Here is a 13,559-nt window from a genome sequence, read left to right as displayed (position 1 = left end):
CCCCCACAAGGTTTGAGGGACAGTGGACTGGCCCCCTGCTGAAAAAGTTTGCTGACCCCTGTAATACTGGTTTTTATCTGGTGATGTCTTTAGGTATTTATGATTATGTGTATTTTATTGTTTGTTTAAGTTTTCATGGCTATACTTTAAATTTCTTTTGTTTCACTAGAAGTGGTTGATGAATTCTTCAAGTTTGGGATAAATGATATTTTTTGCAAAATATAAGCATCAACTGCAGTTGTAATGTTGCATATTTAAAACAATTATTATTTGCCATTAAAATTCATAATGTGCACATTAACCTGTGATGGCGTTTGAATCAATATTGCTGTTTGGAAGATGTGATTCCTGGACAGCTTTGCTAAATATTGATTTAATTGTCATTTGTTTAAGGTATGAAACAAATTGCATGCCTTACTGATATTGTTAATCTAGCCCCTTTGAACTGCTGAATCTATGGGTTCATGTAATACATGGCATTACATTACAAAAATATTGAAATTATTGTGGAATACAATTGTCTTGTGCATTAGATTTGCTGGATTGCTCCAAGATCCATCAGGGGTTTTTTCCCAACCATTTTACCATCAATATCAGATCAGGGGCATAGTCTTACCACTTCTTCCCCCCCTCTCCCTTTCAATTTATGCCAACATGTTTAATGTGGTAAAATTGAGCTTGTGACTATTGGCTGTTTGGCAGTGTGAATGGGAAGAGTTTCCTTGATGGAAATTCACTGTGTTGTCTGAAATATGAATTCACATGGAAATTGGCATTAATACATTGTTATATTACGTTGGATAATTATAACACTTAACTTGGCAACGTAGAGTTCAATGAGATTTACTCTCTAGTAAGTATTAATTTAAATGTTTGTAGAATTGAAGACTAAATTAAATTAAAGGCAACATGAATGGTGAAATTAGTTCTTTTCAAAGGGAAATAAAATTGGTAGACTTACTAACGTTTTATTTCCCCCCCTAGCACAACCATATTTCATTACTCCAAAATTAAACCCAAACCTTGCTCTCTGCATTGTGCAGTATGGATTTGTTATCAAAACTAGGCTCTGTTTCCTTAGTTTTCTAGCTCTCCAAATAATTTTTGATCCGTTGATCAGCATTTGACACTCTATAACTTATGTATGTCTTGTTCCACTGCAGAATTAGTGAGTAAACTTATGCAGGCTGCTTTCATTGTTACAGTGTGAATTCAAGTTACCGTACATAGAATGTGAAGATAATTTTAAGTTGCAAAGTATTCATATTTTGTTAAATGGTCTTTTCCCAGGTAAAAGTGATCCATTTTGTGTAGTTGAGTTGAACAATGATAGACTGCTGACCCATACGGTGTACAAGAATCTTAATCCTGAATGGAACAAGATCTTCACATTGTAAGTCTTAACGTTTCACTTTTGAATTTTACTTGTATACCTGGCTAATCATTTCAAAGCTATCAAGATAAAGCTAAATTGCTTTGATTTCTTAAGTGGAACAAGAGATTTCATTGGAACAAACAGAAGTATAAAGTAGATCATTTCTCTCTTTGATTTTGCTTTCTGAGTGATGATACTCCATATGTCAATATACTTTGAAGGTACTATAGTATACTGCTGTGCAGCTACTAGGCTGAAACTTTTTAATGTTCATTCCAATAATTTTTAGAATTTATTGGGCAGTTTTACCCATATTCCTGACCACCCATACTGCTGCTACTGAATTGATGCTGACGAAGATGTCCAATATAACCCCATGCATGTTATTTCAACTTTAAATGTGAGTAAGCGAACTCACCAATATTGGACTCAGAATAATGCTGATTTTTTTTCACAATGATCCTCTCTTGCATTTAGAACTGTAGGGCAGAGTCTGAGAATCCTGAACATTTGTTGACCCTCATACTGTATAGTGTCTTGAATGCTAGACCTATTGGCTCCTTCATTATATTGCGATTATTCCTCTGAATTAATTTTAGAGGGGAGGGGAGGAACCATAGAGGTAAACAAAAAGTTAGAGTGGATAAAGTGGCAGTGAAGTATGGAAATATTATTGGAACTTTTATATATTGTTTTCCTTGGTGCATTTATCCTGGAGGTGTGAATTTGGTTTATTAACTTTAAAAGGTGAGCAGGATGAAATTCTCATTTTCTCTACTAAACCAGTGGTTTGTGGGGGGGATGAAGGCCTGTCGTGATTATAGGTGAAAGCCATTGCTCAGTAGTACAGCACGTGAAACCCTGCCTGGTGACAGAGGGTTGGGCTACACAGTCTGCTGAACAGCAGATTGTTGGCACACAACCCTTAAGCTCTGTTACTATGATTATTCACGTAATGAATGGGAGCTGGATATAGGAAAGAATATTAAGAGGCTTATTCTTCTGGAAGATCTTATTTTCCCCCTCTTATTAATTATGCTCATTCCTTTGCTTTTTGTAATGTTCTGATCTCCGAAGTCTGTTGTATTGAAGATGATATTTTAGATTAAAAGCCCTAATCAGAGGGGTTTTCTCTAGCATCGGGGTGCTGTGCTAGATGAGTTGCATTACAACTTTAGAATTCTGTGAAACTTCTATTTATGAAACACTCTTTGTGATGGAAAATTACTTCAGTACTTAATAGTTTCTCAGTGGCAATATTTTGAAACATTTAAAAATTAAAGAATCAAGCATCTTCTTTTTCTATGGCTGCTCCAATTGCACTACAACACAAAGAGAAAGTAAATCTGTTTCAGGTTTGTTTGTTTTTGCTGCTTCACTATCCACTAAATGTTCCCAGCTGGAAGCTGTAGTCTTATGTGTGTTCAGGCAGTCTCCTTCTACATTTTTGGTTTTATAAGAACCAAGTTAATACTTACTATGTAGCCAGTAAGATCTATTTAATCCCCTACCCCCCCTTTCTTTGTGAGATTGAAGAAACACAACAATAAACTATCAATTTAATTGTTATCATTATTGTTATTTGTTTGTTTGCTTATTATCTGCCCTTCACCTTAAGGTCCCAGGGCGGGGTATAACATTAAAACAGAATATTAAAACTGTCTAAAACACCTTACAATCAAAAAATAAGGTGAGTCAAAAGTATTCAATTCCAGGGTGAAGAGGTGTGTATTAAGGGGTGCATCCCCATTCAGTATTCTGTGTATTTGCAAAATATGCTACATTCATTGCGAATTTTGTTTATATGCAAAAGTTCCAACAATCAACCCCCATTATTTCATTATATAACATCTCAGTTAACTATTGCAAATTATCTTGAATGCAGTATATCATGAGTCACACATCTTTAATCTTTGATTTTTGCCCCACTCCTTACTTGTATATATTTTTCAAAGTTGATTATGCCACATTCCTCTATGTATTACCTGGATATGAAGTACTAATTATTTTTCCAAAGTAAATATCAGTAGCAGTTAAATATTTATAAAAGTATACATGGAGCTTGTTTAGACATAAGGGCCAAGCTGTAGTTTAGCATGAACATGCAGGCTCTTGGGCAGGCATAGGCAAACTCAGCCCTCCAGATGTTTTGGACTACAGCTCCCATCATCCCTAGCTAACAGGACCAGTGGTCAAGGATGATGGGAGTTGTAGTCCCAAAACATCTGGAGGGCCGAGTTTGCCTATGCCTGCTCTTGGGAAGAAAATTCCATGCAGCTGCTTTGTTCTTCCTCTGGTCCTGATGGTGTAAGCTAAGTCATTGTTTGACTTAGTTATCCAAATTTGGGGTCATGTCTTCTCTAGACAAACCATGATCTTGGAACTAAAGCTTATTCTTGGGGTTTGTATGGAGAAGAAGCGTAGCTGCAAGAGGTCTGGAAGAGGCTTGCATCAGGCATAATCTCTTCTTTGGGGACCCTCTCTCATTCACGCTAAGCCGTAGTTTGGCTCAACACTGCATGCCAACTAACTCATAATTAAACCATATTTAAAGGTTGAAAGACTGAACTTTACAAATCTTCAGGCTTGCACATTTCATCCCTCCTCTGGCACAGCCATGCGGGCTTTAGGAGAATTTACTTCCATCTTAGGTTAACTGTGGCTTGCAATGTCATCTGAATGTGGACAAGCTGTGGTCGAGCTTAGCTATAGTTAATGAAAACAAACCAGCTTCTAGTATTTAGGAAACTAACTTTTTTTCTTACTAATCGTAATTAAGACTAAACACAGTTTAGGGTTTCATATAACTTGCCCGAGTGCAACAGGCTAAACAACCAAAGAGAAGGGGGACGTGTGTGAACCTGGTAGCAGGCTAGACCTAACATTTTTTCCCTACTAAACCATGATTTATGTTTACATCTGAATGCAGCCTAGCTGGCATACAATTTAATACCAGAAAGTTGAAACTCTGTAGCAGTTTAAGGAATGGAGAAAGTGAGAACTCTGGAAACATCTTAATGGCTTCTAAATCTGGTGGCGACAATTTGATTGGGGTTTTTTTGGGGGGGGTGTCTATATGAAACCCACCAAGGATCTGGTCATGTCCATTTTAAATTTCAAGTGCTTTTTGATTGCAATCTTACTTTCTAACTCTGCAAACGTATCACTTATTCAGTACACTAAATCAGGGTAAGTATTAATGAAAGGCTTTCTTGTGCTTCTTGTAGGTTGTGTAATGCATGCCCAGTCATGAAATGATCGGTATCATGCCTCCGTTGCATTCCTGGACATTTCTATTTCAACTCATGCCCTCTTTTTAACTCCCTTTTTCTAGTTTACACTTCTAAAAATTCACACAGTTTTTCATTTTCCTCTAACTTGTTAATGCATTTGCCTTGATAATGATTCAGTTAGGTGACTTTCTTACCTCTGTTCTGCCCTACCCCTTTCATAGCAATATTAAGGATATCCACTCAGTTCTTGAAGTGACAGTTTATGACGAAGACCGAGATCGGAGTGCTGACTTCCTGGGCAAAGTGGCTATACCATTGTTGTCTGTAAGTTTATTATTATTATTTGGTTAATGCACTGCTCTGTATATTTTTATGCTCGTGGAAAAAAAAACCCAGGGCTGTCTGTCATTTTTCAACCAAGGTCTGTAATAAGAACACTAAAAAATTTAACATACTCAATTCACGGCCATGTTGAATCCCATGATAGTTAATTTTTCCTGACAGACTTGGTCCTGGTAATGAACAGGTACTTGTCAGAATTGCCACAGTTGTTTTGGGTTCTCTGTCAGTTTCAGCAGCTGGGGGTCAAAGGTCACTGAGGGAGTGTATTCAGTGGAGACTGCGAGACAGACGGCTGTCATGTCCTTTTCCCGCAGATTCAAAATGGTGAACAGAAAGCCTACGTCTTGAAAAACAAGCAGCTGACAGGGCCAACAAAGGGGGTCATCTATCTTGAAATAGATGTGATTTTTAATGCTGTAAGTCTTAACTTTGCCTTTTTTGTACTGCTAAAGAGTTCAGTTTCATGAAAGCTTTTGTTCCTGATTTGTAGAGAATTTCTGTCATTCCTCATTTTCTCTAAACCTTGATGTATGCTGCAGAATGCTCTTCTGCCACTGGCTGAGACACCCACTTTGCTACCACTGCTGCTAATGTATACACAAGCATAAGTTTCTGTGCCTCACATTTCTGGATTATAGTCTTGGCCCCATGACTTTGAAATGCTACAGTGATGATTCTATATATATTTGTGCAGTTCTCAGTCCCTAAACAATATATTTTGATATATAGGTGAAAGCCAGCTTCCGAACGTTAATGCCCAAAGAACAGAAGTATATTGAAGAAGAAAACAGAATTTCTAAACAGGTAAAGAGTTGGAAACTATTATTTATTCCCAATAGACAGAATATCAAGTGAAACCTTATGACTGTATTTTGTCAAGCATTGATAGCTAAGAGAATAGCACATCTCATTTATATTGAAAAACTTATCTGGAGTTATCAAATAAAATTTGCACAAATGCAGATTTTTAAGTCTTCTAAATCCCTTTCTGCCAGATTTAGTTATTTGTAAAATGTGTGCATGATAACTCTAATTAAAGTTGTCAGTCTGCCCCCATGTATCAGGTTATAGCACAGGTGGCTGTAAACTTAGTCTAGCATAAATTTTGGTGGCCAACTTTGACCTGGACGAACTCCCATATTGTTTTGGATTATGGTATGTATCAGCCTTTTGTTCTCTTAGTTCTCCTTTTAAGGTGCTTATTAGAAACTTAACTCAGGCAAATATATAAAATCCTTCTGATTCTGCAACATGATTGACAAGATTCTTCTTTTTCATGTATGTTTACTAACTAATTGCTGCAATATTTACCAGCAGTAACTGTTTTCAAAAGTGCTGTCCTACCGAATGCTTTCAACTTAAATAATTTTTAAAATCTTGCAGCCATGATGTTCGTGTTTCCTTCTGGAGGATAAGAATGTTGGTCACTGAAGAGTCAAACACTAAACAACTCTTCTTTGTAGAATCTTATTTGTGTGCTTTTTAGTGTTTTAATTATTGCATGAAATCATCAGTACAGAGATTTTATAAGCAGCAATATAACACTTCCATTACCAGAAAGTAAGCAGGCGTGCCTTGCGGTGGGGGGGGGGGGAGTGTACAATACCTATTCTTCCAGATGTATAGGTGCTGCTCAGAAATGGCTAGACTCATATGCAGAAAAATAGTAGCAAGGAACTTATGACTATTACTAATCAATGAATATTATCAAACCTTGGTTTGTAGTATAAGAATCTCATTAGAGCAAGTGCTTTTCTTAAATATCAGAGATCTTGAATTAGTGAATATAACCTAATACTGTAAAATGTAAGTTTCGTAAAAGTTAGTGAGTTCATCTCCAAATGAACTTTGTGGCACTCAACTATTCATTTTAAAACATAATTCCTTAAAAATCTACTTGTTCATCCTTTTCATGAAACGTATTGTAGTTTCACAGCTTACATGGAAAAAGTTACTTCAATTTCCTCAGAGATAATTACTCAGAACTGCATACGTGGTTTCTCAGCAGTCATCTCTTTAGTATCAAAAATTGATTCAGCCAACTCCAGTGCAAAAAAATCTGGGTTGATATATTAAATCTCTGGATCTCAGTTCTTAGAGCGTGCTTAAAGACTGGGAAGGAAACATTAGTAGGTACAATTGTACTGTCATTTAAATTATTTTCATGCTGTACAGCAGAACAGTGCAAGCCTACAACTACTGATAATACTGATAAATATCTAGATAATGATTTTTCCCCTTTACTGCAATACAAAATATTGTCTGTACAGAACAGTATTTTCAGTTGAAATGTGTTGTGAGCAGTTTTCATAGCTAAAATGCACAAACTGAGCCGACACATTCTACGTTTCTTTCCTCCAGCTTCTTCTAAGGAACTTCATGCGGATGAAGCGTTGTGTCATGGTTCTTGTAAATGCCGCCTACTATATAAACAGTTGCTTTGACTGGGATTCACCACCAAGGAGTCTTGCTGCTTTTGTGGTATGATATTAACCTTAATATTAATATATGTGTGTACAAAAAAATAAATAAATGTAATGGTCTCATCAATAGGACATATATGAAAGATCACAGTCAGTGCCTAATAATCAATCTGTAGTTTAAAGCCAATATTAGAACAGGGCTTCCTATAATTGGCTTTCTTCTACAATCAGTGACCTCTAATACCCTAACCATAAAACTCCAGGAAGTTTAATGCCAGTACATTCTTCTCTCTAATTTCCAGTGGTATAGGAAACTTCAAAGTGCTTGAGTTCACCATGGCATCATAACCATGCTCCCAATTATAATCCATAAATGTGGGCAGGTGTATTGATCCTAAATAAGCTCTGTATAGGCATACTTGCATACACATATACAGTGAGGGGGGAAAGTGTTTGATCCCCTGCTAAATTTGCCCATTTGCCCTCTGACGAAGAAATGACCAGTCCATAATTTTAATGGTAGGTTTATTGTAGCTGTGAGAGACAGAATAACAACAGGAAAACCCCCAGAAACCCAGAAGACAGAAGACGGAGATGGATGTGCATTTTAGTAAGTGAAATAAGTATTTGATCCTTTTGCAAAAGATGACTTAGTACTTGGTGACAAAACAGTATGGCACACATACTGCCATTTTACATGCTGGTGGGACCAATTTTCAACTGATTAATAACAAATTATAGAACAACCGTGTATTCCCCATCACATATTCCCCATCCCTCTGCTATTACAGTCACCCCAAGTTAACAACACTGGCAAATGTGGTTGCTGCAGATGGGTGGTGCCATTAGCACTTGTTTCACAGTAGGAACAAGTTAAACTCCTTTGCAGTCATGTCCCATGTCAACATTGAGGACCTTTAATATGCCATTCTTTGGGTATGAGATTCTAAAGCTAAGCCATTCATACATGCCAGCCTTAGACGAAATATCTGATTGTGTGAGAAATGGATCCTCAGTTGTTTATGTTATACATATTCACCAGATCCCAAAAAACCTTCCCACCCAGTATTTTCTGTGTGTCAGTTTAATACAATTTTCTTCTAGACGTCTTAACTTTTTTCTTCTACATCTTCACTTCCTTGCCACGACACCAAATAGGAGCATTTTGAGGAACAAAAACAGAGGCCCCAAAAGCTTGCAACTTCTTTACGTTAGTCATCTTGGACTCCTTTAGGAGGAAGGGTGAAACGGAAATTTAATAAATAAATAAATAGACAACTGATAATTTTAAGATCTGAGAAATGTGATAAGATACATTCCAGGAGCCTTGATAAAAGGTTATGCCTGTATACATAAGTTTCAGAAACTGTTGCGTAATAACTTTACTTAAAATGCTGCTGCTTTTGTGTGTTTACTTCCTGCATTAGCTCTGGGAGGTGCTTGTGACATAATGGCATAATGTTCCTTTTGCCTGATGAAGGGAAGCACTCATATAGGTTCAGCATCAGCACATAGCACAGTCAGGCAAATGCCCACCACCACTGATACCTATGCACTGGGCCAGGTGGGCCCTTTAGCTGCTTGGCATTGAGAAGAATTCCAAGTGATTGCAGTGAGGAAGTGTCATTTTAATCTTTCCCTAATGACTTTAAATGCCACCTTGTTCCAGAGTGGTGCTGCATTGAGGGTGCTGGGAAGAATTAAACTGATAGCTCTTGCATGCTGTAGCAGCCTGGAGCTCCTGTTAGCCCCGAATAGCAAGGGGAAAACACCAGCAGCACAGGATCCTTTCGGATTCCTCCCTCTTCATTGATCAGCACAGAGAAGAGTGCCAAGCAGTTTCAAAAAGGGACCATCAGTTGAATCCCTCCCCACTGTCTTTGATGTTGTAGAAAACTGGGTTTAGGTGGGATTAAATTCACTTTAAGAAAAGCAGCCAACTTTGAAATCTGTACAACGCCCCCAAAGTGACCTTCTAGATGAGAGCACAGTCATGTCCTCCAGCATCTTGCTTCCAATAGTGGGCAAGCAGATGCCCATGCGATGCCCAAAGGCAGGAAGTAGAGGCGACTGCCATTTCCCTCTTGTTCTCCACAAGACCAGGTCTGAGGTGTCCTTGGCCAGAGTGTCCTCACTGGGCCCCCCAAATGGCCCTGTCTTGAGGGGACTTACCACGCAATGGGGGTTATGAATAGTGGTGCAAGCAGTGCCTTGAGAAAGCCACCATTCTTGAGAAAGCTGTGGTCAAAACAAAACTACTATGAAAGAAAATTAAATTGTATTTCCCCCCGCTCCTCAGATATATCCATCTATCCTAAATATTTTTATGGTTTATACATGCCCTTTAGAATCTTATTCAAGATCTGCTGTAGGATCATCTTTGTGCCTCAGGTGTAATGAACATGAATGAGTAACGACCTGCTCTTTCTTAGATGCTGCCTGTCCTTTTACAGGCACTGTTGCTTCAGAACTGACAAGCTAAAGTCCATCGGTGCAATGGACTGTATTTTTAATCTTCAATAAAGTCTCTTCTGATCCCTGTTCCTGCCCTGCCTCTTTTGAACCTATTAAGTAATCTGCTGTGATGTCACAGCATGGCATTGGAGATATCACAGCCCATCTGTCTTCCGCAGCCTCTGATGTCATATGTGGGTTGCCAGTGTTGGTCTAGGCAGAAGTGCTGAGAGGGTCTTGTGAAAGACACATAAGTTGACAGGCAGATTAAAAAATTAAACACTTTGATCTTTGCATGCCATGGTCTTTAGAACCTCTTTACACCTTGTTGAGAGGTTTCAAAGCCTTTTAATAGAGGCAGATAGCACATGGCAGCTTATACCCTAGAGTTTTGACCAAGATCGTAAACCAGAACTCAACAACCTACAGTGTTGTCAGAAAACTGCAACATGTACATCATCATCATCATCATCATCATCATCATTATTATTATTATTATTATTATTATTATTATTATTATTATTATTACAGTTCTGCATACAGTTCCACATTGTGTGCCTCTGTGAAATCTCTGAAACTTAGGTGGGTTGATTAGCTCCAGGAATGTAACCTAAGGGTACAGTTGTGCAAACTAAAGGAGCACATCTTGAGGTTTGAGTTAAGGAGACGTTGGATTTAAATAGTCCCTTTATCATAACATAGTATATGAGATTTAAATGTTGTAGCACTTTTTGGGGGAGATGCTGAAAACCACCGGATTTCCTATTTTAATATCCCAATTGCCTACTCTATATTTTATTTGGGTGAAATCCAACATAGTGCATGCAACAGGGCTTCTTCTGTTCCTGACTGTCGCCCTGCCCTCTGGATCAGATTTTGAAGGTGGACAGGGGGCTGCGTCAGGGTTGAGAGTAAATAGTCCTGCTGCACAAGCAGAAATCTGTTCTGCCTGCAGTTGGGCACAACTGGATATCACCCTTTGTTTTTAACACTTGGAGAAGACAATAAGTAAAAGCAACTTGAATATTTCATTCATGACCTGTTCTATCAAATGCATTGCGGTGCTTAAATTAATCAGTTTGCATTACTCCTATGTAATTTTAGCAAGAAATGATTATTACAGAAATACTTTATGCAGTTTTCTCAACTGTGGAAATGGCAAGGTTTGTCTTTAGAACAACCTAATGAAGATACTGAAATGCTTTCTAAATTAGGTTTCGTTTTCTCCAGGCTCTTGATTCATGCACCTGTGGATGTGGGCAATTGCAGGGAGATACAGGGCAGGAGATGAGGGGCCGTATGCAACCTCTTTCACTGTCACTTCTTACTTTAATGAGCCGAAAAATAATTGGACAACTAAGCTATCAGTAAAAGGACACACTTCAACATGAGTCAGTGAATTATTTTGCAGGACAAACTTTAATCTTTATATATGATTGTGGATAATTTGTGGTACCATTTATCCAGCTTGAATTGTTTTAGCCTTTTCAGTTGTTATACAGTAAGTACTGCTATGTTAACATTAACATTTGATATTTTACACATTTAATTCCTGTACTGTTGTGTGTGGTCTTCGGGGAAATGCGCTCCGGTGCTACAAGAGAGAGACAAAGTATTGATCAGCTAACATTTCAGCTACATTTATGTATGTCGCAAAATTAATGAAAATGCCAGACAAAAATGTCAGAGTGCACAAAAAGGTAGGATTTGAATTTTGGTAGTTTAATGAAAAGTTTAAGATGAATGTTATCACATGTCTGTTAGCCTACATTGTGCAGTTCATAACACAATAGCTAAAGGGGAAACACACATTTTACTGGGGGAGCACTGAACACGAATCTAGAAGGAAATTTAGAAGGAAATATGCAGTCCTGAAAGTAGGTGGTGTTCCCAAATTTGGGAAATGTGAGTTCATTTATTCTAACATGGCTCAAAATAACAAATAGCAATGGCAAAAATGGTGCCTACATTTTCCTCTTCAGTTGGGGGAGTTATGCAGTCCTCTCCTTTCTACTGTAGCTTATATTTTTCCAAAAACTACTTTTGAAAGTAGAAAAAAAACAAAACCCAGTAGTAATAATAATCTTTCTCTGGATTTTCCTAACCATTTTTTGAGTCATCTGAATAAGGCCAACTCATTCAATATTTTTGTTCATATTGTCAGAGCCAATGCGAGATACTGTTCTGTGTGAGGCAGGCATAACTTCTATCCCCTACTGCTGCTGCCCCTCTTCACCCCTGCCTACTTACCCATTTAACATTTTTAACGTCACTAATGCAGTGTCAGTACTGGCAGTGCCCCCAGCTTCAGTCTCCCCTCTCTCTGGACAAGGTGTCCCAGGAGACTGAGTGCCTGTGCTGCAGTGGCTTTATCGCCATAGCTAAAAATTCTTTTAAAATTCTGAAAGTTACTTTAGAAACATTAAATTTAAGAGAGCATGTTTAGCTGCTGTGTCAAAGCCACAGTGAGGCAAATTCTCTCCTATTAACTATTGAGAGATAAGGTAGCGGTTGGTGGGAAGTAGTGGAGGCTGCAGTGGTGAAGGAAAGGGATTGGGCAGGGTATCGCTCTGGAAAGCCTATAGGACCCAGATAGCTTTGTGGGCTGACTTCTTTGGGATTTCCAAGAGAGACTGTTCTGACACAACGGCAGTGGTAGTTCTCTTGTCTTCTGGGCTGTGAGCATGGACCAAGCGACATGCATCAGTTGCTATATAATAGTCCTTCCTTCAGTTATAGAAAGTTTTCCCGATGATGCAACATGAGTATAGCTTTGGGCTGCATAATCCAACAGAAGATAATTCCTTTTGCCGGAATCTAAAGAGTTGCATGAACCGTTTAACACTTTCACCATTGCCCTTTCCACCACCATGTGTGTTAGCTGAAAAGCTTGTGAGAGACGGAGGCTCCTCCAGTGCAAGAAAGGGGGCGATATTGGAAGGGGCTTGGTAATGCACACACCTATGTTCGCATAGAAATGCTTTCTGCTCTCAGACAGGAGGACTCCTTGGAGCACAGGCTTTAAGCTGAAGAAAATGGCTCGCCATCAGTGCTGTTTTTCTAGAAAAAGGGGTGCCGCAACTCACCATGAACACCTTCCTTGTTCTCTTATAACAGCAATGGTGCCTACCTGAGAGGTGCCGGAACTGAGTTCCGGTGAATTCCTGCTGAAAAAAAGCCCCACTTGCCATACTGATTTTATCCTGATCAGTATTTAAATGCCCTATTCCCCCCCCCCCCCCAGTTCTGCTAGACGTTTTCTTAGGGATGACAGAAACAAAAAGTGCAAGCGAAGTGCTTCATGGTGCAAGCGAAGTGCACAGAAGTTCTTTTTCCTTCAGTAAATTGTGTGGCAGTGACCTAACATGGATGGTAAATGATCAAATTCATGCACAAACAAAGCAGTATTTAATGGCAGGATTTGGAGAGGTATTCCCAACAACTTTGGTGTGCCTAGTGGGATATTTGACTTTGGGCAGTAGAATTCCATGCCATTTCACACATTGCGTCTGCAGACAGGGAGGGGGAAAAGAAGAAGGGGGGGGAATGATTATATTTTTTTCCTGAAACAAACTATTTAAATACATCTTTGTTCTGCACCATAGATTTACTGGTACAGAATCAAACATTTTTTTTCTGATCTAAACCCTTGTCATCCCCTAGAAATCACTGTTAGCCTTTCTGAGAGGGGAAAGACAAAAACCTCTTTTTTCCCCAGTGGGCTAACACTAG

At 38.6% G+C, this 13,559-nt stretch overlaps 1 protein-coding gene across 14 annotated transcripts in view; it reads left to right on the top strand.

Annotated features, from left to right (window-relative positions):
* MCTP1 (multiple C2 and transmembrane domain containing 1) overlaps nt 1-13,559 on the top strand; it is a 180,321-nt gene that overhangs the window by 101,870 nt on the left and 64,892 nt on the right. For 9 of the 14 annotated variants that reach the window (XM_083576633.1, XM_083576639.1, XM_083576641.1 and 6 more), the window contains 6 exons: nt 1,291-1,393; nt 4,830-4,932; nt 5,265-5,366; nt 5,680-5,754; nt 7,312-7,431; nt 7,897-7,983. In XM_083576633.1, the coding sequence (XP_083432759.1) occupies nt 1,291-1,393; nt 4,830-4,932; nt 5,265-5,366; nt 5,680-5,754; nt 7,312-7,431; nt 7,897-7,983 (590 nt within the window). The remainder of the gene's footprint in view (nt 1-1,290; nt 1,394-4,829; nt 4,933-5,264; nt 5,367-5,679; nt 5,755-7,311; nt 7,432-7,896; nt 7,984-13,559) is intronic. The other 5 variants (XM_083576640.1, XM_083576643.1, XM_083576642.1 and 2 more) reach the window with 1 other exon arrangement.

This window comes from Podarcis filfolensis (genome assembly GCF_964270895.1).
Source record: "Podarcis filfolensis genome assembly, chromosome: 11".
Taxonomy (NCBI): domain Eukaryota; kingdom Metazoa; phylum Chordata; class Lepidosauria; order Squamata; family Lacertidae; genus Podarcis; species Podarcis filfolensis.
The sequence above is the reverse complement of the archived record's forward strand: the minus strand, read 5'-3'. Positions and strand labels throughout refer to the sequence as shown.